This window comes from Silene latifolia, chromosome 2, assembly GCF_048544455.1.
Source record: "Silene latifolia isolate original U9 population chromosome 2, ASM4854445v1, whole genome shotgun sequence".
NCBI classification, from domain to species: Eukaryota; Viridiplantae; Streptophyta; class Magnoliopsida; order Caryophyllales; family Caryophyllaceae; genus Silene; species Silene latifolia.
Genome location: NC_133527.1, coordinates 198645489 through 198669442, shown reverse-complemented (window position 1 = coordinate 198669442; position 23954 = coordinate 198645489). Strand labels below are relative to the sequence as shown.

Below are 23954 nucleotides of genomic sequence, written 5' to 3'. Positions count from 1 at the left end.
TCCTTTTACGTCATTTCATCAAATCAGTTATCTTTTCAGTTGGTTTGCCAAACATTTTTTTATATAATCAGCTATCTTATCAGTTACCTTTTCATATTTCAGTTAGTTTTTCAGTTTTCAGCTACCTTTTCAAGTAGTTTTACCAAACAGAGCCTAAATGTTAAACATATTAAAGTATATGACTCATCATGTTCTTCCCTCGGACTAACCAATTATTTACTTTTTATCATTATTAAAAATACGTACTTCAATCAATTAACTAGTTGGAAAAATTCCAAATAAAATTCTTAGTGATAATATTATTTTTGAAGAGACCATGTTGTAATGCCTTTTATGTCACATGATCCCGTTCTTTCTTGTTTAATTTCAACTCATTTCAATTCAGTTCACCTTCATTAAGTTGTTTAGTTTATCTCAACTTCATTCACTCTAATTCAGCTCAATTCTATTTAAATTAACTTTACTTTAATTTCATTCAGTTTAGTTTCATTCCATTAAGCTCTACTCCATTCAGTTCTGTTCATGGAGTAAAGACCTTTTCATTCGACTTTACGTATTCTTTAAAACGATACTTAACTCTAAACAATAAAATGAAAAGATCGATATAAAATGGATTGATTATCTAATATCCAAATTAACAAATTAACAAATTTAAGATGCAAAGTAGTCACTCTTTTGCAAACATTATTACAAATAGAATTTTGTAAAAGCAAACTTTGGTTCTCTCCCAAAATACGCTATACAATTGACTAACTAATCAAAAAAAAAAGCGTCGGAATCTCACTTCTCTCTCCTCGTCTACCTCTCACATCTGACATCTGACATTTCTCCGTCACTCTCTCTCCTCATTTTTTTCTGAGCTGCACGCCTACACTTTCTATTCAGGTAAAAGTTTCAATTTCCATATGTAATTTCGTAAATTTGTTTGATTTTGTTGAAATGTGCGAATAATCTTGATTACGATTGCAGAAGTCAAGATTCTTCTTCTTTTTATGATTCCTTGATTTTGACTTATTTTATGGATTTTTGATGATGTAAGTACTATAATTAGCTGAATGTTGCGCGAATATACGATAAATTTTGAAATGTAATTGCGAAATAAACTTTAATTTGAGGTAAGATATGAAACATTTGAACTAGAAATTGCAGTATTGGTATTATAATTGCGGTATTTAATTTGTCGTTTGGATACGATCGTCGCATACATGTTTTGGCGGTAGACGGATAAATAACGGATAAGTATGTTGTTGCTTGTTGAGTGTGAAAAACGACTTTTCCGTATAGATACGATCGTCGCATACAAAGTTTTTCCGGTAGATTGGATAAGTATGTTGTTTGTTGAGAGTGAACTGTGAAGTATAAAATTTGTATACATACAAAGTTTTGCGTCGGTAGATAGATAAGTATGTTGTTGTTTGTTGACTGTGAAATGACAAAGTTTTGATGCAGTCGCATACAAAGTTTTTTGCGGTAGATAAAATAAGTATGTTGTTGCTTGTTGAGTGTGAAGTATGCCTTAAACGAGTTTGCCGTACAGATACGATAGTCACATACAGTAGACGGATAATTGGATAAGTATGTTAATGATTGTTATTGTGTGAAGTATAAAGCAGGTAAAGTGAAAATCAAGGTTAAATAAGTTTGTGATTAATTAAGCATAAAATAGTAGTTAATGTCTTAATGGACATGATTAACAGTAATTGTTGATTTTGACATGTAGTTATTTTCAGATTTGCTTGTGTACGCGTCTAGATTTGTATGCAATTGCAGTTTCTAGGGAGTTTCTCGTGGCATTATATTTACTAATGTTTAATCAGTAGTTGGTTGAAAAAGAAATCTTTTAGGTAAGGAAGGTAGACTTTTTGTGTGTATATCCACCTTGATATTTGACTAATGTTTGAATTGTTGTCACTGTGGATGATAAAATCAGGTATTTATTGACTTCAATGATCCTAAATTAAGCCGTCAGGTTTTGAAAGTGTGTGAAAATTCGGAGGTGGTGAGGTGAGGTGAGGTGAGGCTCGGAATTGAATGTGAAGTTAGGTTTGTATGATTTTTTGGCTGTTGGCTTTGGGTGCTCTGGTTTATGCCGTGAGAATTTTAGTGTTAGAGATAATGGGAAATAGAAGTTCCAAAAGTTCGTCAAGGAAGAGGTCGATATCATCATCGTCTTATGGTTATAGCAACCAACAGAATGGGGTTGGAGGATATCCACCAGCATCTCCGTATCAATCTCAGCCTGGGTTCCCACAACAAGCGCCTTATACGCCTCATCATCCTCATTATGCGCCTTCACCTTTGCCTCATAGTTACTCCGCTCCTGCTGCTGCTCCTCCTCAGAGTAATTCACGGCCTACTAAGAAGTTGGAGAGGAAGTATTCGAGGATAGCTGATAATTACCGCACCTTGGATGAGGTTAGCCTTTCTTGATTTACTTTTTTAGCTTAAAAGCTGTTCCGTTTTTTTCCTATTGTTTTACAGAATAGATGCAAGATAGGTTCTATATTGATTGTGGGGAGCAATATGTTTCTGATAGATTCTGAAGCTTAAATATGATGCATGACATGTTGTGCTAGCTTTGATGTTATTCTAAAGCTCGATCACGGTCTTTTTTTTACAAATGCTATTTTGCTTGTGAATCCTCATGCTTATATATATCATGATAGGTTACCGCAGCGCTTGCACAAGCTGGGCTTGAGTCGTCGAATTTAATAGTTGGCATTGACTTTACGAAAAGCAATGAGTGGACAGGTTCAATCTTCTGTTTCACTTTGTTGCATTACTACATGTACTGTTTTTTTCCTTAGATAGTGCAATACGCTTAATCTTTGTAAAACTCAGGTGCAAAGTCATTCAATAGAAGAAGTCTACACACCATTGGAGCTGAATCAAACCCTTATGAACAAGCTATTTCAATTATTGGAAAAACTCTATCTGCTTTCGATGAAGATAACTTAATTCCATGTTATGGATTCGGGGATGGTAAGTCCAGTAGCAAGGTCAGGTTTAATTATCTCATAGTATGATTGATAGTCTGGATGACAATCTGACATTTTATCTTTAAACGTTTTTGCCACAGCATCAACACATGACCAGGATGTATTTAATTTCTATGAAGATGATCGATACTGCCAGGGATTTGAAGAAGTTCTGTCACGTTATAGAGAGCTAGTTCCTCAGCTACGGCTGGCAGGTAAAGACTTCTACTTCTGGCTTTCGTAACTAATAGAGCCTCTGTTAGTCTGTTTGTAATCGGAGATATAAATAAGTATTTTAAAGTAGCAGCATATTCTCTTGTCTTTGGCAGGGCCAACCTCTTTTGCGCCAGTTATTGAAATGGCTATGACCATTGTTGAGCAAAGTGGTGGGCAGTATCATGTTCTGCTGATTATCGCTGATGGACAGGTTTTCCACCTCTTCTTATTTCTGTTATTTCTCTTTTACTTACGTTGTGTTTTCCTAGGAGGAAAGATGATAGATTCACAGTAGTGTGACCAGAACTCCAGATAGACCCTTTCAGCTCTTTAGTTTAACACGATGACCCTGTTTCATTTAAAGAGAACTCATATTTGCGAGAACTTTGAAACATGTGCTGGACACAGTAGAAAACAGTTGATGCCCTCTGCTTAGTCTAGAAACATCGGTTACTCCTATGGAAGTCGCAAACTGCCTGTCCACATTTATTTCTTGGAGAAACCCTACAGTTGATTGGATTTGTGCTTGTTTAAGCTTTCTGATAATAAGTGCCTACTTCTGCATTTGAAAGTTGCTATGTATCTAGAAACACTGAATGAACTTAATGTGCTTCTTAGTATCGTGGATTTTTATTTTTTATGTTGTCTGATGAGCTTCTCTGTATCTTATCAGGTTACAAGGAGTGTTGACACTCAGCCAGGCCACCTTAGTCCCCAAGAGCAGAATACGATTCAGGCAATTGTCCAAGCAAGGTGAATTCCCAGCCCTACTCACTCATACAGTATATGCCGTCTGATCTCTCTCATGCACATCCGTGGGGTATTAAAGTGTTTTATTTCTGAACTTTCCGTTCTAATAAATTACAGTGAGTATCCCCTTTCGATAGTGCTGGTAGGAGTGGGAGATGGCCCATGGGACATGATGAGAGAATTTGACGATAATATTCCTTCTCGTGCTTTTGACAATTTTCAGGCAAGCTTACTATCATCTGATCCATGGTCAAACATTAGTTTTTTCATCATCGGCATTGCTGGACATCCAAATACTAATTTATTTATTTTTTGTTGTGTAGTTTGTGAATTTTACTCAAATAATGTCAAAAAATGTTGACACATCAAGAAAGCAAACCGAGTTCGCTCTTTCCGCCTTGATGGAAATACCTTCTCAATACAAAGCCACTCTTGAGCATGGCTTATTGGGGTAATATAGAATTCCTAACTCTAGCTATACCATTTTTTTCCCCTGAAATCCTAGCTATACCATTTTAATAACAGTAAATGTTAGCCAATTCCAAGTTCTTTTCGGACGAAGGCTTTGTTGATGTTATAATGTATTTGGTTGTTTTAGAAATATAAAATTTTGAATTAATTATCTCCTTCCTTTGCTGACAGTCGTCGAACAGGACGATGTCCAGAGAGGGTGTCTCTCCCTCCTCCTCAATACAACAATGCTGCTGCACGGGGTGGCTCTAAGCCATATTCTCGATCGAGCAGTTTTCAGCAGAGTGCTCCAACTTATTCTCCTCCCACTTATTCTTCTCGTGACACAGGGATCGGAACCAGTTCTACTACACCTAGTTTTAGTGGCACCGCTCCACCTTCAAATTCTGGTTATGATAATCAGGTAGACTTTTAATTGGGTTGTGTGCTTGTAAAAGGAGTTGCATTTATAGTTTTAATGCTGAATGATAGGGACATCATGAGTACCACCAGTTAATGACATTTGCGTTTCTTTATTCTAATATCGTATCCCTTCATTCATGCTAGCATCTAATCACGGATTGTCTTGTTATGGAACAGCTCTGTCCCATTTGCATTACGAACCCGAAAGACATGGCGTTTGGTTGCGGGCATCAGGTATCATATCTACTTCGAATTAACTTCTTGGTGTTTACATCTACCTAAACACTTTGATTTCGGTTGGTCTTACATGCTTCAATATCTTCGTGTGAACACATTGATGAGTAATTCTGTTTCAATTGTCAATCCTTTTGTTTAGACATGCTGCGATTGTGGAGAATTTCTCGACGCTTGCCCTATTTGCCGACGTGCAATCCAAACTAGAATCAAGCTTTACTGAGGTACAAGGCACATTTCAGATCTCCTACGTGGTGTAATGACAACCAATATCTCATTAGTTTGAGAGATGGTGAGTTCTTATCTTTCTAAAGCATTCCTTCCTTTTATTGTTACATGTTTTTAGTGATTTCTTTTCTCCTTTTCGTTTAATTCTTTCTTTATACTGACTGATTTACCTGGCCTTCATAAGAAGGGTTATTTCATGGGATTAATCCAAACTAAGTTCTCTCTTCTCATATTAATCCAACCTAATGTTTAACTGAGAAAAATCCGAACTTTGACATCATTTCACTTGTACTAAACTGATCCCATAATTTACTTGATATCACGGGTTTTCTAACAGGTGACTATGTAAAGTCTATTTCTTTTCTATTTTTTCCCCTTTGTTTGTTGGTCTTCATCTTCTTAAATTAATGAGCTTCCCCAAATTTCATCAAAATCCAGAAAAATCAGTATTCCAAGCATCTTAGAAAGGAGAGAAATGAAAGTGATCCTAACAATATCATAATTGGGGTGGTCTTTTGCGAAGTCCGTGTCAGTTTTGCACCTAATATATTGCTGCTACTCTATATAAATGTAATGATCAGCAACATGTAGGCAAGGGTGGTTTAGTGGAGCTATGTATTGCTATTATGTAGCAATTGGTTGGTCTGACAAGTGACAACAAAACACCATTGTCCCCGTCTTCACAATTCAGAGACTAAACTACCCTGTACGTCGGCATTTTCTGGTCATCGACTTCTCCGATCCGTCCACATTTCAGCTGCCGCGATCAACTAAAACCACCAATCACTGTGTTTGCCGCCGTTCAATCAATCGTCCCGCCTCAGCATAACCACAAGCGAAATTTTTCGTCAAATATTAAACTTTTTTTTGTAGATCTGGGATTTAAAGTATCGATTTTTCAATAATTATAAAACCTTTTCTGTTTGGAGGAAGAGATGCGTGACCGGAAAATGGTAGTGAGTTCGAGAGTGGGAAGAGGAGAGGGGTTCCACAGCTTAGTCGTGGCTGGGTTGCATTGGTGGAAGCTTTGGGTTTTTGGTGCTTTACTTTTACAGTAGAAAGAAGAAAAAGAAGACAGAGCGGGTGTGCAAAAGGAAGGCAAAGGCAATCATATTCTTAAGGCAACCGGTTGTATAGATAGGAGGTCACCTAGTCTAATTTGAGAGGAGCATGGTTAAAGATAGGATTATTATGAGTTAAAATGATATTCAGATTATTATGAGAATGAGAGTCTTAGTTTGGATTATTCCTGTGAAATAACCCTCATAAGAAGGGGCCTGTTATTGTACTATGGCACTGATAGATGCTATACCTTGGTCTCTCTCTTTTTTTTTTTTTTTTGTTTTTTTTTGACAGTATGACCAAAATTGCCCAAGCCATGAGCAACCCTATTAAGATTTCTAGGGCAATGACTAATAGAAAAACAATGACACTGACGAAAAAGACGGGACGAAATAGAATTCAAAATATGCTTCGCCTCTTGGTGCATATCCACAGCCCTCCAAGTTGGAGAACCAGATTTAAGCAGTCCGTAGTAGCGTCAATATGCCTGAAACCATGCTCCGTGGCATCCAAGAGAGCATAAAGCATTCTTCAAGTCTACACTGTTTTTAGTACTGTTTTATTCTTAGCAATTTCATTTATTTGCAGGAACTTGGGATATCTCGTCTAGTGAAGCCTAATTCTAGAAGGAACCACTTTGGAACTCGGAGCAGGAAAACAAAAAGAGAATTTGTTTTGTAAATTTGTCGCAATAATTTGTTTCCACGGGTTAATTTATCCTTCTTCACTTTAGTCTTCATGATTTTTACAACCTTCAGTCCATGTTCGTGTTTTGGCCTTATTTTTGGTTAACAAAGCCGTGGTTGCTAAAATCACAACCTGCATGTAAATTAGTAGTTTAGTTATATCGAGTCATGTATATCAGTTTGTGCCAATTTTTTCTACCATGATTAATTCGATCAAAATTCAATTTGATGCTGACTACTACTCATCATTATGGCTTTTATTCGAATGTCAAAATTGACATGGATGAAGAGACCCTTTTGTAATAGGCAGGCATATATCTACCTCAGGTTGAAGAAGTTTCGACATTCATTGCATTTGGGCATAGTTTCGGACAATCAAAGGAAGCAAAAAATGCTGTTTATACTTTGCCCTTTGCGTGAGATAACAAATGGCTGGTCTTTAGGTGGCTCTTTGAAGACTGACCGGAAAGATAATTGATGTGCATACTGCATTAGCTTTTCCAGTTGTACATTTGCTACACATTTTACACCAACTTGAACAAAAGCAAATTGTATTTCTATTTACACAAATTCGGCATTATATGAGACGGCTCTTTTAGAAAAATCCGCATTCTTGGACAAACACGATGTTAACACTTAATTAGTTATATCGGAATCATGGGGAATTACGTGGGTACTTATCCAAGTGTTAGACTTGGCTAGTTTTATGAAAAATAAGCAAGCAACACTTTTAAACAGGAGTACTTTCCATACTCACAACAGCCCCATTAAGCTCCCTTCTGCTACAAATCTATCAGTTCTTGCTGACCAAATAAACAAACCAGACAATCATCCACATATTAACACACCCCACATCTTACCATACCTATAAATTCATGAAAAAACGTAAACCAAGCAAAACTTAACCCATCAAAATGACCAAAAAATCGCCATGGACTTCGAAACAATAAGCAGTACTCTGTATCAGTTAAACAATGATATACTACTAATAAGGATAACCGCCTCAAATCATTTTAAAATTAAGGCACAATATCGGATTAGATCAATGATCCCTTCCATATTCCACAAAAATGGAAGAAATCTACAGACATAACTCATAAGTAATTAAGATCGCGGGCTGGAACTAAAAATGTCTACAACTGCTGCATTTGTAGTTAAGAGATTCAACAAGTTAACAAAATCTCTGATACTGTATGTTATCTACGTCTTCGCAGAAAGATATCCCCTTCTTTATACAGCTTACCGATCCAAAAACACAAAGAAAGTAAGCAATGAATTAGTTAACCTATAGCTTACCAATCACTATGCTTCAAAGGAGAAAATTCTTCAGAATCGAGTCTATATTCTTAATTCTTGCTTTGTGACAACTTTCCACTCCACTTTCTTCTCCCTCTTTGACACTGGTCTGAAACTGAGAAAAACATGAAGTTAGAATAATACTCCGTACTTCATAGTCGTAACTATAAAAGCCACCAGAAAGAGCAGATTGAAATAATTATATACACAGTACAATACAATTCTATATAGTTGAAGCTCTTCAGTTTCCCAACTTCTCCACCAATATAATATAACTAGCAAACTTAGAAATTTGGGGATTTGATATGATTGTGCTGCATGTTCAACTGTACAAGTCCATTATTTGCCAACTTCTCCATCAGTAAAGTAGTAAACTTGGCAATTAGCTATTTAAAGTAAGAAGTTATGCTCACGAAAGTCGACCAGAATATGTGAGTGTTGTGGCATGGAGTTGTCAGCCTCTTAATTCACAGGGTTACATAATTCATAAACATGAACAGAGGACATAAGCTACCATTACTTTCATTATCCTGAAAGACTCGGATGCTTAAATTGAATTATCAACCCTCCTACAATCGGAAAATGACTTTAAAATCAGGACACTTCAATGATAATTTTCATTACTTTACTCATACATACAAAGTAAAATAACAGACGAAACCTGGCAGTAAGTTTATGAACTAGTCAACAACCCTGTGCCGTAGTATTGCACAATCAGTAAGTCATTCTTAAAACCGCCTTATGTGTTAAAAGTTAAAACGAATCATAGCTCAGCGAGACCGCCTTCTGTGTTAGTATTGCACATTACTAACCGGATTAACAAGACATGAGTTGTTTCGGACCTATTTCACACATAAAAACTTCTATAACACAACTGTTTCGATAAAAACACTCACAGCTTAAAGCAATCATAGCTCAGCGAGAGTACAAACTGAGGAGACGACACTCCCTTTCAGCAAGAAGACTGTCCAATTCAGCTTGATGTTTTTCGCTCTCATCTTGTGAATTGCAACTCATAGAAGCAACAACATCAGTCAGATTCTTGATTTGCAATTCCAAGTCATCATCCGACATTTTCGACAACAATACATCAGTAGCAGGTTTCTCCTCCTCTTCAACAACATCAACAACAGGTTTCTCCTCCTCCTCCTCCTCCTCCTCAACACTGTCAAATTGATGTAAATACGCATAAACACTCTTAAATCGACATAATTCGATAAATCAATAAACACTGTCAAAATGATATAAATATAACACTGTCAAATTGATGTAAATACAGTAAACGAGGTTAAATTGACGTAAAAATTTGATGAAAATACACATTAACACTATCAAATTAATGGAGAAATACTATAAACACTGTGAAATTAATGTATAAATACACATACACACAGTAAAATTGATGTAAATACACATAAACATGGATAAATCACATAATCAACGACAATTAAGCAGAAAACAAGCAAATTAAGCAAACAAATTAAAGCTTACCAAAACGTATGTTCTTCCTTAACACGTCCAACGCCGAATTGCATGCTTTTAGTACGAGCTCCCTCTCATCTTCGTGTACATTTGCGTACATTTCATTGAATTTGTCAAGATTTGGAAAGTCCATTTGGAAAACAGTGAGAAGAACGAAGAAATTGCGGTTTAATTTTGTGATCTTCTTAATTAGGGTTTTGAAAGAAGAGGAATCGAATTCTAATTCACTAATTCTATTGTTATTTCGTTATGGGCCTTGGCGGTTGGGTAAGATTTTGGAGGGGTCCTCCATTTAAAGTCATGAGAGTTGATATTTATGTTTTTTATATTTAAAATTTATCGAAGATGGCCTATAATTAAGTAGGTTATAGGAGTGGTTAAACATCATGGTTGACCTGCCTGCTGGGACCCGACACACTACTAGGGTCGATTTTGACCTGGCCCGTGTGATCCGTGATAGGCCTGGTCCAACCCATAAAATACTAGAGTCATGCATGGAATCGAGCAAATCAAACCCGGACCGCCCTCTACCCTATCCCGGTCCGGTCCAGATCCATCTACCTCCACCAGGCCTAACTCGGTCCGTGTCGACCCACCCCTACCCTAAACCCGGTCCTGGGTCTGCCTGGGGGCTGGGGAAGCCCGACCAATCCCCCAAGTCAGCTTGACCTGGCCCAAATGTTTGACCACCCCTAGTAGGTCATAATAGTTTTGTTCTTTTGCTACCGGGTTTGCCCGAAGTAGTATTTGTGAGATAGTAGTTTTTCGTAAATTACGCTATATCGGTTTTACGTCTTTTTTTATGTTTAATATAAAGTGAGCCATGTAGGTGAATGTGATGCTGATGGGTTTCAACCCATGTGATGTGTATCATTTCTCATGACTCTAACAACTGAGCTACTCCGTAGTTGAGCGTCATGTCTTTAAGTATTGATTGATGGAGCAGCTCAAAGTAGTTAAGGATTGGTCAGAACTTAAGAGCTTGATCGAGATTCTGAAGGTTGGTCATGTAAACGGTTATATAAACAAGCTTTGTATGCAGACGTAGCTAGAGGTGGACATTGGGTCAAATTTGGGTCAAATTTGTTTTGGTTTTGGTCGCAGGGCACGCACTATAAGGGCGGGTCGGTTACAATTTTTTTTTTTTTTAAAAAAAAAACCGAAAACCGGTCAATAAAAAAACCCAACACTAGCATGACCCGTAGGGCTGGGCCATGTGCTGACCGGGCTGCTAAATTCTGGCCCGTGTGACAATGCTGGGCCTGGCCGGGCTGGCCCGCTATGTTGTCCACCTCTAGGCGTAGCCAATGAGACACTCCATTTTTTTTTTTTGTTGATGGTAAGCAAAAATAGGGAGATTAAACTATAGCAGATTTTGCAATGGAATGAGCAATCCTTAAGTACTCAAAGCTCGAAAACTTAATACTTTAAAACTGTTAGTTAAAACCGACTCTTAAGTTTTAATGTTTCAAGACTCTCTATTGAGCTAGTGTTAGCTAGAAAACTTAATATTTCAACACTTTTAGTTAAAAAACTTCATATTCATCATATATTCGACCCTTCCAAAGCTTGAGACGGATACACCATTTCAAAAAGAATTTGCGATCTCTTAATCTCTGGAGCTCAATACGGACGTTCACCATTTCCAATGCGGATTGTCATGAATGTTTCCGCAACTTTTAAGCTTTGATTAGTTATTTTCCCAAGAGGGGAATCTCTTATCTCAACATTTTTTTAGGCTTTTTCTTTACACACTCGAAGTGGAATTATCTCCATACTGAATATTGCCGCATTTTAGAATGCAAAAATATTAAAAGTAATTTGAAGAACTGAAAGAGAATATTCATTTTTGCCTTTTGTTTTGTGAGAGTTTATTTATTTATCTTAATATGTTAACCATCAACTCATGAAAATAACGAAAATCCAATCGGAAATACCGAGTATAATAAGCAAATACGGAGTACATATCTAATATCATAAATTACTACTCAATTATATACATCAGAGTGTACTTGCTCACTAAATTATAAAACCGTCTAACATAAAACTTATGATTTTAATTTACGTCGTAGTTTAAGCAATTCTCATTTCTCAATAAGACGTATTTTGTGAAAGCGGTTAATTATTTATAATGGCTAATTAGACAGAAATAACTCTCAAAAGTGAAAACTGACGAGAAAGCTTAATTTGACGTACAAGACAACATCCAATTCGTAATGCATTACTTTTTCCAATTGTACATTGCTAATTATACACACACATTACACAACATTGTACATAAGCAAAACGCATTTTGCATTTCCATTCATCCTGCATTATCAGTATAAATTTAACATTTTATTGTGCATAGTAAGAGACTTGATCCAATTTATAAATGAGACGTGCGGGGCCGAAGTATATAATCCCGATTATCATAAATATACGATATTTCCATTTTATTATTAGAAATATAATTGGTTATATCAGTAAAATGGTCTCACATAAACTATTAAAAATACATAATCCTAAATAAATACAATTGGAGTATATAAGTATTGCTTCGTACTATGAAGAGTATTACTTACGGATTATGGACTAAAGTTAGTCTTTCTCATAACTAATTGTTGCTTATTTGTAGCTCACTTGGTGTTGACTTGTAGTGAAATTAGTTTCATAATTATGAGCGTTAGTACTTAAGACCTGGTTTCAAATCCCGTTAATATCAAAAAGTCGCCTTCTTCTGGGCTTCCTTTACAATAGAAAAGGGTTTCAACCTTATTTTTCTCACTTAATTCTTTACATTTAGTCGATGATCGCCATGTGTATATCAATCGAACGGTCGATTTTTCTAAACCTACCATTAATGAAGTACTAATGTACCATCTACCTAAATATCACATTCTCAATGCAACTTTAAATGTCATTATTATTATAGTATCTTCCTTGCAAGCCAAACTCAAAGCCAAAGGCAAATCAAAAGAAGCAACAACACTTCAAAACAGGGTACACTTTCACACTCTTTACCCACCTATTAAACTGCCTTATGCATCGCCTATCATTTCTTGCCTTATAAATAAACACACCCCGCATCTTATTATAAACCGTCTCTTAGAAGAATTAGCGTAAAATATAAAACCCAAACAAAATAACAAAAACAAAAACTCATGATCATGCATTTGTTACTACCCATTTTTTCCCTACTAATTCTCAGCCAAAGTGTGTCACAAGCACTTCCATTATCGACACAATCGCGATGGATAGTCGACGAGAAAGGCCAGCGTGTTAAACTTGCGTGCGTTAACTGGGTTTCTCACCTCGACTTAGTGGTGACTGAAGGCTTAAGCAAACAACCAATTGATGTTATTGCAAATAAAATATTGGAAATGGGATTTAATTGTGTTAGATTAACTTGGCCTATATATTTAGTTACTAATGATTCCTTGGCTTCTTTAACCGTGAGACAATCTTTTCTAAATGCTGGACTTACTGATGATATTTCTGGGTTTCAAGCTAATAATCCCTCATTTCTTGATCTTTCACTTATTGCTTCATTCCAGGTAATTTGCTTAATTTTTGCATTAATTTACCGTCTACATATTTTTGGTGTCAAATGAGCTGCAACCTGCAAGGGCATTACAATATAAGAGATGTGGGGAGTCGAACCTGAAACCTAATGTCTGGCTGTAGTAGGTTATGTAACTCATTTAGTAAATATAAATAAATGACATATGTAAACTACTATAAGATCGTTGTATGCCGTACACCAAGTGTAATTTACTTCACATTTCAGGTTATTTCTGGCATTAATGGGGTTGTTAGTGGTAGGAGTAAGCATGAATGCAAATTAAAAGAGTAGTTCCTTGTAGTTAATTGGACATTAATATCTCTGTTCACTCTTCTTCTTTCTTTTAATTGGCAAAAACGTGTGTAACACATTCTTACACTTCCTACTAAAACATGCAAAATGAAAAATCAAGGTTTTGTACGACTCCTTCATTCTAAATTTCAAATTAGAAGTAATTCAGACACAATTGCATACATTTAATCTCGAGACACAATTTACTAATGGGACTGTCTCACATTGTGAAACCGATCTCAAGCAACAATTACTGACACTTCATAGGCCTAATGAATGACTATATGATACATTTGTTATTATTCCTAAATATAATGAGTGTATGTGGAAATACACAAATTCCCACTTGGTCCGGACCATTTTCGTTTGACTATATTATGGTCAGATGTGGCGATTTTTACCATAAAAATGTGACCATTTAAAAATGGTCGTCACTCTAATCTTAAAATGGTCACATATAATCTCTCTTAAAGTTTTAGATGAAAATGCCATTTGAAGGGAGACTTTATGGTTGAAATATATGTACCACCTAGAAGTGTGTGTGACCTTGTTTATGAAAGAAATAAATCAATACTGAAACGGGTCAGTACATTTATAGAGTAACATGCTAAACCTTGACTTTCACACTATTTAGAGACATAAGTCAATTCCAATATCAACTCACTTAAAATAAAGTTGATAGATTGGTGAAGTGTTGTTCAATAATTGCACGGATTCACTAACTCTTACCAAACTTAGATTACTCCCTTTACCGTCAATTTGAGATTGTAGAATGTCAGTTTTGTCAAACAGAGTCTGAGCCTGAATTTACTGTCCATGCAAAATTTTATTTGAGTCCGTATTAAAGTTCATATAACGATCTCATATAAAATCTAGTACTTTGACAAATAAGCGGGATAATACTTAATTTGTACGATTAAAATTTCCCATATCGAATCAAATCATCTTACCAAACCAGGGAGTGTACGTAATTTGCAGGCAGTTGTGACAAGCTTATCAGACAACAATGTGATGGTAATATTGGACAATCACGTAACTAAACCAGGGTGGTGTTGTAGTAGAACCGACGGCAATGGCTTCTTTGGTGACACGTATTTCGACCCTAACCTTTGGATCCAAGGCTTGACAAAAATGGCTACACTTTTCAAGGACAATCCTAATGTGATAGGGATGAGCTTAAGGAATGAACTCCGGGGACCTAAGGAAAATGCCGATGATTGGTATAGGTACAAAATTATATCTGTTCTCATAGTTACATTATTCAAAATCGTCTATATATCGAGACCTAGTTTTAATAAGTATAAGAGTAAATTATCAAAAACTCCCTTTTAAAATACACTTTTTAAAATTTACTCCCTTTTGAAAAAAAAATTAAAAATTACACCTAAAGTAATGCAAAAAATTAAAAATTGCTCCCAAACCCCTATTTTTACATTTTTATGACAAAAATGCCCCTGATTTTTTATTCTCATATGACGCATATGATGGGTGGATTTTGGGTGGAGAATTGTTGTGGACGGGTGGTTGACCTTGGAGTCCCCTTGGGTGGTAGAAGGATGGTCATAGTTATAATGGAGTTCGATAATCATATGAGAAATAAAAAAATGAGGGGCATTTTTGTCATAAAAATACAAAAACATTGGTTTGGAAACAATTTTTAAATTTTTGCAATATTTTGGGTGTAATTTTTAAACTTTTTTTTAAAAGAGAGTAAGTTTTAAAAAATGTATTTTAAAAGGGATTTATTGATAATTTACTCTAAGTATAAATCAACCTGAGAAAAATTCGCTACTCCAAAATTTTAGTTCTAAATCCGCCCCTGTTCATGGCTAACTATCTACAATGTTGACAAAAACAAAGGTACATGCAAAAAGGAGCAGAAGCAGTTCACAGCGCAAACCCGAATGTCTTGGTCATACTCTCAGGCCTAAACTTCGACAAAGACCTCTCCTTCCTACACAACAAACCTGTGAATCTAAGCTTCACGGCAAAATTGGTCTTTGAGGTGCACTGGTATGCCTTCACGGACGGGTCGGCCTGGAAAGACGGAGACCCGAACCAAGTATGCACCCGGGTGGTAAACAACTACATGAGAACGGTTGGGTTTTTGCTTGATCAAGGTTACCCTTTGTTTGTAAGCGAGTGGGGGGTCGATTTGAGGGGTACAGATGTAAATGGTAATAGATATTTGAATTGTTTCCTAAAATGGGTAGCTGAACATGATTTGGATTGGGCATTATGGACTTTGGTTGGGAGTTATTATTTTCGAGAAGGGGTGGTCGGAATGGAGGAGTATTATGGAGTACTTGATTCCGATTGGGTGAGTGTCCGGAATTCAAGTTTCTTAGAGAGGATTTCTGCGATACAAATCCCCGCGTCAAGGTAAAGGTTATTTCGACACTTCACGCTTGATGATGCAACAACATTGACCGGCCGCCTCATATGTAAAGCTAGGGGTAGTGCCAATGTTACATTATTGAGACAGCAGAATCCGAAACAGGTGACTGTGTGTAAGGCTTGGCTCTTTTATGAAAACTTAAATGTGTTTATGGATTAAAATGAACGGACATATCTGTATTCCGGTACTCAACATCGTCTGAACTGAATGATGACTATATAATTGATGGCACCGGGATTTATACTTCAAATCACCTGAATAATCAAATAAGAATGAATCTTGAATTCTTGAGCAAATAAATCCGACTACAGAGAATTAAAATGTCAGTAAAAAAAAATGACAGCATGCAATTTTGAGATGCAGGACCAAGAAAATGAGGCATAAAAAGCCGACATAAGATCAAATTTCACCGTCAACAACAGTGTATGGCTAGCTAAAGAGTTTGCTCCATTCCCATGGGCAGGGATCGAACCCTGACCTCATGGTTAAGGGATGAGGTGAGCAACCACTACACCAAACCCATTTGGTTATGGTTTAAGATTGTTGATGTTAGTAGTTCTACTGTCAAATTGTATAGCACCCGTGTGGGGTCCAGTGTTTGAGGAGACCGTCTTTGAAGGCGGTCCATGGGACGTTCGAACCCTGACAAGCTACCTGTATGTATAGCTAGAGAATTAATAGACAAATTGTATATTGTATATTTGTATAATTAGTACTTTGTTGTTAGACCCGACAAAACCGGCCCGACCCGACCCGACCCAAATGATCCAACCCAACCTGACCTGTACCCGGCTCGACAACTAAACTGAACCCAAGCATGAACCAAAACCTGAATTGGCCCGAACAAGTTTGACCTGCCCACCCGACCTAAATGACTCAACCCAATTAATCCGACCCGTACCCGGCTTGATAACTAAACTGAACCCGAGTATGACTCAAAGCCCGAATTGACCCGACCAGAATGTTTATTGTTGCAAACTGACCATTATCCTTAAACAACTTAATAATAAAAGACCCGACTCACCCCCCACCTAACCTGAATTCTTACGAACCCAAAAGTAACTCGATCTGAATCCGATCCGGTTGACCCTGTACCAGGTCTACGGGTAATATGTTATGTGGATATGCTACTCTTAAGTTACTACTTAAAGGCTCTCAAATGGGCCAATGTCCTGTTGGTTTGAATTGAATAGAGATGGGCCTAAGTGCTAAATTTGTTTTCAGTGGCCTACAAGACAATAATATCTATCTAAAATGAATATTAGAATAAGACTACGTCCATCCGATTAAGTCTAACTTTAGTTTTGGCACAAAGACCAAATAAATAGAAGATGACCAATTATTAAATAACAAGTGGATCAAATTAAATATGCATAGATATTCCAAAAATAAAAAAGGTAAATAAATAATCGAGACACCCAAAATAAAATAGACAAAAAATGACCGGAGGCGGGAGTATGTGCTTAATGACTTAGATAGAGTTAGACTAGGTGTGTTTAATGACTTAGACTTTTGGATGGGTACCATGACAATAGGACGACTCAACTGATTTAGGATTCCCATTCACGAATCCGGGAGGGGGTCATAGGGCTTTACTTGGGTTAATCTACGATCCCGGAATGAACTTACTTGATCTTTAAGAAGCATTCCTCATGTCTAATCATCCTAACAAATTAGGAGTATTAAACAAGAGCTTTTCTGAACTGAATTTATAATATCTGAACTTTTCTAAACTGAACGTATAAAATTTGAACTGAATTTTTCTAAATTTATAGGATCTGAACAAAACTGAACTGAACTGAATTTATAGAATTTGAACTTTTATGAACTGAAATTATAGGATCCGAACTAAACTTAAAGAGGATGACTTTAAATTTAAAAGAAATGGCCTAAAATTTGTATTTGTAAGAATGGAGGCTTATTATAAACTCATGCTTTTATTATACCGTCCGTCTCATTGAAGACAACCACTATTCGTCACAAGCTGAAAACGGATAGTGATCCTGTCACAAAATGCAAGTGGGAGGACAAGTGGGCGTATCCATTTTTCCGTCCTCTTACACTATCCATTTGCATTTTGTGAAAAGGACACTATCCGTCTTCAACTTGTGACGAATATTGTCCGCTTTCAATGAAAATTTGTGTTTATTATACTCTTTCCATTCAATTTTTATTACCCCATTTCTCCAATATATATAAGGAGTATTATATTACAGTGGGGTGATTAAAGTTGAATGGAGGGAATACCTGAACAACACTACCATGCATTAGGAGTGAGATAATAGATTCACTCTTTGGAGTGTTACATCCGCACATGGGCCCTTTCGTTGATATGGAAGAGTTAACATGTGATTTTTCACACGCATGTAAGGTTTTCTTTTCGATCGATTGACAGGAATATCGTTATTTTTCTAACCTGTTTTATCGGGCGGAAACGTCGTCGCTTTTCGGACCCGTTAAGTAGTGGCCTAGGATTAAACTTTGGACTCTAATACCATGTTAAATCGCACATGGGCCTGAGTCGTACTTGTCGAAGAGAAGATCTTACATACTACTCCCTCCTATTCACTATATTCTTCCCTATTTCCTTTTTCGGATTATTCGGGTTTTCTTCCCTATTTCCTTTTTTGGGTTGATTTGTGTTGTCCAAATTCAATTGCAAGTGGGGTAGTGTGTTTTGTGTGCTCCAAGTTAAGTTTCTTATTCCTTGTGCAAAAAAAAAGGGGAAGAATATAGTGAATAGGAGGGTGTATGATTCTTCGTATGGAGACATGGAGTTGTTGGGAAAATAACTAATCATAGGATAAAAGTTATGCAAACATTTCTATGACAATCCGCATTGTAAATGGCAAAGTACATAGTTTATGGTTTAGCAAATCTTCATTTTTCTCATTAATTTTTTGGGGTTTGGTGTAGCACTTGGAGTCCATTTTTCGCAAGTTTCTATTAATAGGCCGAATTACATTTGGACAACATTTAATGGTTCTAAATCTACACTATAGTTGTATGTGGGTCCGCCCCCTGCATGGAGTTGTTGGGAAAATAAATCATAAGATACAAGTTACGCAAACATTTTATAACAATCCGCATTGTAAATGGCGAATATCCAAATTGAGCTCCATAGATTAATCACATAATCCTATCTAAACGTAAACCACTTGTTGGAAAACAGATGGGAACCCCGACAACTTTACCGAACCGATTACTTTCTCCGTCCTGATCATTTGTTCTGCTTCAATGACAGCTCGAACCAGGCAGGACGGTAGGTAGGTTGGACATTCTCACGTGCATAGCATCACTCAACATATACTCCGTATCACATTTCAATGATACGATAAGATTGTGATCCGTAAAAGTTTACTTTATTTGCCTTTTTCTTTGGGTTTTTCTATTCTTTATTGTTTGCTAGAATGCTACTCCATTATGCTAGTCCTCTGTTCTTTCCGGTCTTTTATTTATCTATTTTATTTTGTAATATTTTAGTCAATTGTTTACTTTGTATTACTCTCTCTGCTATTTTATATGACCACCTCATTTCAAAACAGAAGTTTTCATAAGGAATTTAACGGTAACATTTTGCAGAAATTTTCATAAGAAATTTAATAGTAACATTTTTTATAATTTTGAATAAATATATTTTTTTAAATATTAAATTCAAAACAATTACCTCGAAAATACAAAACATCATATATTAAAAACACAAATGAAGGGAGTTTTTCTCGTAATTAACAATTGCTTGTTCGTAGCTGATTTGGTGTTGGACCTGTGGAGAAATTAGTTTCATAACTTGACTCAATCACTCTAATCATTTCTCAGTTAATTATTTAAAAACACATCACATCTAAATAAACCTTATATATATACTCACATAAAACTACTAACATAAACCAACACTAAACAAAATAACAAAAAAAACTCACTATAATGATGAAGCATGTGTTACTACCCTTGTTTTCCCTACTACTTCTCAACCAAAGTGTCTCACACGCACTTCCATTATCGACAAAATCGCGGTGGATAGTCGATGAGCATGGCCAGCGTGTGAAACTTGCGTGCGTTAACTGGGTTGCGCACACTGACGTAATGGTGGCTGAAGGCCTAAACAAGCAACCAGTCGATGTTATTTCTAAAAAAATATTGAAAATGGGATTTAACTGTGTTAGGTTAACTTGGCCTACATATTTAGTTACTAATGCTTTCTTGGCAAATTTAACTGTGAAAAAGTCTTTTCTTAGGTTTGGACTTCATGATGATATTTTAGGGATTCAAAAAAATAATCCCACATTTCTTGATCTTTCACTTATTAAGGCATATCAGGTAATTTTTTTAATATTTGCATAAATTTACTGTTTTTATATTGACTTGTTGATGTATGTATTTTCAGTTGTTGTTAGGTAAGATTGTTGTAACATTATTGTACGTAAAGTTATTTAAACCAACACTTCACTTTTTTTGGCTGGTGATGCCTTGTAAGTTACAACAGTTACAAGTAAGACTAACTAATATGCATAATATTTACATAAATTTACCGTTTTTATATTAAACATGCTTATGTAGCATCGTTGTAACATTGTACAATGAAATTGTAGTATGTTATGTAACTCAATTAGAAAATCTAAATAAACGAGACATCTAAACTAGTATAGAGTCGTCGTATGCTATAACAATTGTCATTTACTACTTATATCATTCTGTTTATTTGTTTACCTTTTGTTATTAAAACAGTTCCATATGAAATTTACTCCTTCCGTTCCGGTCAATTATTATCCTTTGATTTTGGCACAAAGACCAAGGAAAGAAGAAGTGACCAATTAGAAAATGACAAGTGGAACAAATTGAGTGTGAATGATCAAATTGCTCATCAAGTTCATTCTTAAAATAGAAAGGACAACAACTCACTGAGACACCCCAATATGGAAAAGGACAACAAATGACCGGGACAGAGGGAGTAATACTTTTACAAGTAAGTAAAACTTCTCATGTACAAGACGGTCGAATTAAATTGTAATTTATGTGATTTCCAGGCAGTTGTGGCAAGCTTATCAAACAACAAAGTGATGTTGATATTAGACAATCACTTAACCAAACCAGGGTGGTGTTGTGCTATAACCGACGGCAATGGCTTCTTCGGCGACAAGTACTTCAAGCCTAACCTTTGGATCAACGGCTTGAGGAAAATGGCAACACTCTTCAAGGACAACCTTAACGTAATTGGGATGAGCTTAAGGAATGAACTCCGGGGACCTGGACAAAATGTTGATGATTGGTACAGGTACAAATTTATATCCGTCCTCCTCATAGTTCCTATTGAAAATCGTCTATATATTATTACCGTCTTAAAATTTGGTCGTGATAACCTTCAAAACAAAGGTTTTTCCTACATGTTACACTTGCGTTTTTACCAATTTTATATGGTAATTGGTTGGTAGCCCTTGATTTTAATGAAAACTTTTTAAAAACCCAAAACGCTCGAATCCGCCTTTTATAAATGTTTGGTTTACGCACTATTTTTTTATCTTTAGGCAATAATTTGTCAGACCAATAACTAGAGTTGGCAAACAATGACACGACACGAACCCGACACGAAATTAACGGCTTTGGGTTGAGACTTAATGACCCATTTATGTAAATGGGCTGACACGAACACGAACACGACACGATATTTAATTGGGTTGGGTTTGGGTTGACCTCTTTAAACACTGCACGAACTCGACACGAATGACCTGTTTACCAAAGTAATCCAATTTTTTTGGTCCTCCATCACATAAATATACTTAAAACTTTCCAAATATAGACATGACACGAAAACACGACATAAACCCGACACGAAATTAACGGGTTAGGGTTGAGACTTGATGACCCATTTATGTAAGTGTGTCAGACACGAACACGACACGATATTTAATTGGATCGGATTTGGGTTGGAGGATTGTGACCCGTTTATAGGTGACAAGAACACGAACCCGACACGACCCGATCTGTTTGTCAGGTCTACCAGTAACATAAATATCCTAATCGTAAAGGTACATGCAAAAAGGAGCAGAAGTAGTTCACAAGGCAAAACCAAATGCATTGGTCATACTCTCAGGCTTTAATTTCGACAAAAACCTCTCCTTCCTACACAACAAACCAGTGACTCTAAGCTTCAAAGATAAACTTGTTTTCGAGGTGCACTGGTATTCCTTCTCGAGCGTGTCGGCCTGGAAAGACGGAGACCCAAAGAAAGTATGTCATCAGGCGGTAAGCAACTACACAAGAATGGTAGGGTTTTTGCCTAAACAAGGTTACCCTTTGTTTGTAAGCGAATGGGGAGTCGATTTGAGAGGTACAAATGAAGATGATAACAAATATTTAGGTTGTTTTTTAAAATGGGCAAGTAAACATGATTTTGATTGGGCTTTATGGACTTTGGTTGGGAGCTATTATTTCCGAGAAGGGGTGGTCGGAATGGAGGAGTATTATGGAATACTTGATTACGATTGGGCGAATGTCCGGAATTCAAGCTTCTTAGAGAAGATTTCTGTAATTCAATCCCCGCGTCATGGTAGACATTATTTCGACACTTTACCTTGACAAAGTCCTTCAGTGATAAGCTACAATACTTTGTAGCTTGTATGAGTCCCATAAATTAAATTAATATTTTAACTTTAATTTTATTTAATTTTTACATTATATTATTCAAAGGATTAAATTTCAAGCATGTAGCTTTCAAACATACCTTCATTTTTTCTTTTCCAATGGTTGCATTATAGCTAAATAATTTATATAAATTACAAGACAATTAGTCTTGCTGAAGACGGGTCGGAGGAAGTGACGGATAATGCCACTCACAAAATGAATAGGGGGGACAAGGTGGGGGCACCCCCATGTGCTTCCCTCTCTCCTCTATTTGGGTCATTTGTGAGAAAAAATGATATCCGACACTCCCAAATGAGATTTTGTGATTACAAGATAGTCCTAAAAATATACCATTGGAATTACTCTAACAACGTGGGCCAAGGGTAGTGCCAGTAAAGTAAATAGTCATGTTACTTCTGTTAGAAAATACTCGTACTAGATTTATTTAGAATATCTTGGGGTCTCCAAGGGACATCAATTTGTGTAATAAACGAGGTCTTATATGAGGATGGATCCTCTCCAATCTCCATTACCCATTTTCTCAATTTCCTTCCATTTCCTCTAATACAACAATATAAAATTATTATTCCCTCTACACCTCTTCAAAATCACAATAGCGAACTGTTAGATCGTTCCGAAATAAAATCTGGACCCTTAAAAGACACTGGAAGGTACTGGAGAGGGTGGAGTACTGGATAGAATCTTTTTGCATCTTACATTATCTTATTTTTGAATAAGCCACATTACTCGTAAATATATCATTTTAACATTTTCCTCAAATTATATGGGAAATTGCTTGAATATCACTAGGGGTGTTTATTGGTCCGGGACTGATTAACTCGACATATTATTTTCCGACTACATTATTATTGTCATTCTAGTAACTAGTAGATGCCCGTTTGTAGCTAGTTTGATGATATGAACTTTGGTGGAGTTGGTTTAGGAGTACATAATTACATGGTTTGACTCAATTAGTTTTAATGCTAATAAACTCTATCCTTACCTCTGCTCGATGATTGCCATGTGTATATCAATCGAACGGTTGGAGTTTTAACCCCGACACTAATTAATTATCCACTAAAATGTCTTCTGAAACACCTACATATATTGGCATTAGAGCATCCGCAAAGGTGAGGCTCCCCATATTTTCTCTTTCTTTTTTTTATTCGTCCACTAACTTTTCCATTTACCCTCATTTCATAACTACATAATGCAACAATGGGGTTCCCCAATTCACACACAAAAATTTGGGAAGCTCCCCAAAAGTAACAAAAATTGTCTTACTTTTTTTGTTGGGG

The 23954-nt window shown here is 36.3% G+C and overlaps 3 protein-coding genes and 1 long non-coding RNA gene across 6 annotated transcripts; 3 read left to right on the top strand and 1 right to left on the bottom strand.

Annotated features, from left to right (window-relative positions):
- The first annotated feature begins 644 nt into the window (after positions 1 to 644).
- Positions 645 to 7260, top strand: LOC141644370 (E3 ubiquitin-protein ligase RGLG5-like). The gene is made up of 13 exons (XM_074453878.1): positions 645 to 885; positions 1931 to 2415; positions 2667 to 2751; positions 2842 to 2982; positions 3080 to 3193; positions 3308 to 3405; positions 3868 to 3947; positions 4062 to 4167; positions 4268 to 4395; positions 4587 to 4818; positions 4995 to 5051; positions 5194 to 5343; positions 6930 to 7260. The coding sequence occupies exons 2-12, from the start codon at positions 2050 to 2052 to the stop codon at positions 5272 to 5274; spliced, it is 1488 nt and encodes a 495-aa protein (XP_074309979.1). The 5' UTR covers positions 645 to 885; positions 1931 to 2049; the 3' UTR covers positions 5275 to 5343; positions 6930 to 7260.
- A 730-nt stretch (positions 7261 to 7990) lies between these two features.
- Positions 7991 to 10070, bottom strand: LOC141632692 (uncharacterized). Its single transcript, XR_012537815.1, has 3 exons — positions 9815 to 10070; positions 9220 to 9488; positions 7991 to 8438 (listed from the first exon to the last, which is right to left on the bottom strand). It is a non-coding gene; the product is annotated as an uncharacterized LOC141632692 (long non-coding RNA).
- Positions 10071 to 12849: 2779 nt separating this feature from the next.
- On the top strand, positions 12850 to 16269 carry LOC141644373 (glycosyl hydrolase 5 family protein-like). The gene is made up of 3 exons (XM_074453882.1): positions 12850 to 13341; positions 14619 to 14866; positions 15501 to 16269. Exons 1-3 carry the CDS (start codon positions 12949 to 12951, stop codon positions 16024 to 16026), a joined length of 1167 nt encoding a protein of 388 aa, XP_074309983.1. The 5' UTR covers positions 12850 to 12948; the 3' UTR covers positions 16027 to 16269.
- Positions 16270 to 19922: 3653 nt separating this feature from the next.
- On the top strand, positions 19923 to 23157 carry LOC141644371 (glycosyl hydrolase 5 family protein-like). 3 transcript variants are annotated; one of them, XM_074453881.1, is made up of 4 exons: positions 19923 to 20355; positions 21063 to 21310; positions 22062 to 22623; positions 23080 to 23157. In XM_074453881.1, the coding sequence occupies exons 1-3, from the start codon at positions 19963 to 19965 to the stop codon at positions 22609 to 22611; spliced, it is 1191 nt and encodes a 396-aa protein (XP_074309982.1). In that variant the 5' UTR covers positions 19923 to 19962; the 3' UTR covers positions 22612 to 22623; positions 23080 to 23157. The 3 variants fall into 3 exon arrangements, with proteins under 3 accessions (XP_074309982.1, XP_074309981.1, XP_074309980.1); XM_074453880.1 differs by having other exon boundaries at positions 19963 to 20355; positions 22062 to 22615; positions 23062 to 23157; XM_074453879.1 differs by having other exon boundaries at positions 19963 to 20355; positions 23062 to 23157.
- The last annotated feature ends 797 nt before the right edge of the window (positions 23158 to 23954 follow it).

What these genes read in the sequence shown, in the direction of transcription:
- LOC141644370 (XM_074453878.1), top strand. Translation starts at nt 2,050, where the DNA reads ATGATTTTTTGGCTGTTGGCTTTGGGTGCTCTGGTTTATGCCGTGAGA. An exon ending in GAAAAGCAATGAGTGGACAG is followed by an intron (nt 2,752 to 2,841) that starts GTTCAATCTTCT and finishes TGTAAAACTCAG; the next exon opens with GTGCAAAGTCATTCAATAGA. An exon ending in CGTTTGGTTGCGGGCATCAG is followed by an intron (nt 5,052 to 5,193) that starts GTATCATATCTA and finishes CCTTTTGTTTAG; the next exon opens with ACATGCTGCGATTGTGGAGA.
- LOC141644373 (XM_074453882.1), top strand. Translation starts at nt 12,949, where the DNA reads ATGATCATGCATTTGTTACTACCCATTTTTTCCCTACTAATTCTCAGC. An exon ending in CACTTATTGCTTCATTCCAG is followed by an intron (nt 13,342 to 14,618) that starts GTAATTTGCTTA and finishes CGTAATTTGCAG; the next exon opens with GCAGTTGTGACAAGCTTATC. An exon ending in AATGCCGATGATTGGTATAG is followed by an intron (nt 14,867 to 15,500) that starts GTACAAAATTAT and finishes ACAAAAACAAAG; the next exon opens with GTACATGCAAAAAGGAGCAG.
- LOC141644371 (XM_074453881.1), top strand. Translation starts at nt 19,963, where the DNA reads ATGATGAAGCATGTGTTACTACCCTTGTTTTCCCTACTACTTCTCAAC. An exon ending in CACTTATTAAGGCATATCAG is followed by an intron (nt 20,356 to 21,062) that starts GTAATTTTTTTA and finishes TGTGATTTCCAG; the next exon opens with GCAGTTGTGGCAAGCTTATC. An exon ending in AATGTTGATGATTGGTACAG is followed by an intron (nt 21,311 to 22,061) that starts GTACAAATTTAT and finishes CTAATCGTAAAG; the next exon opens with GTACATGCAAAAAGGAGCAG.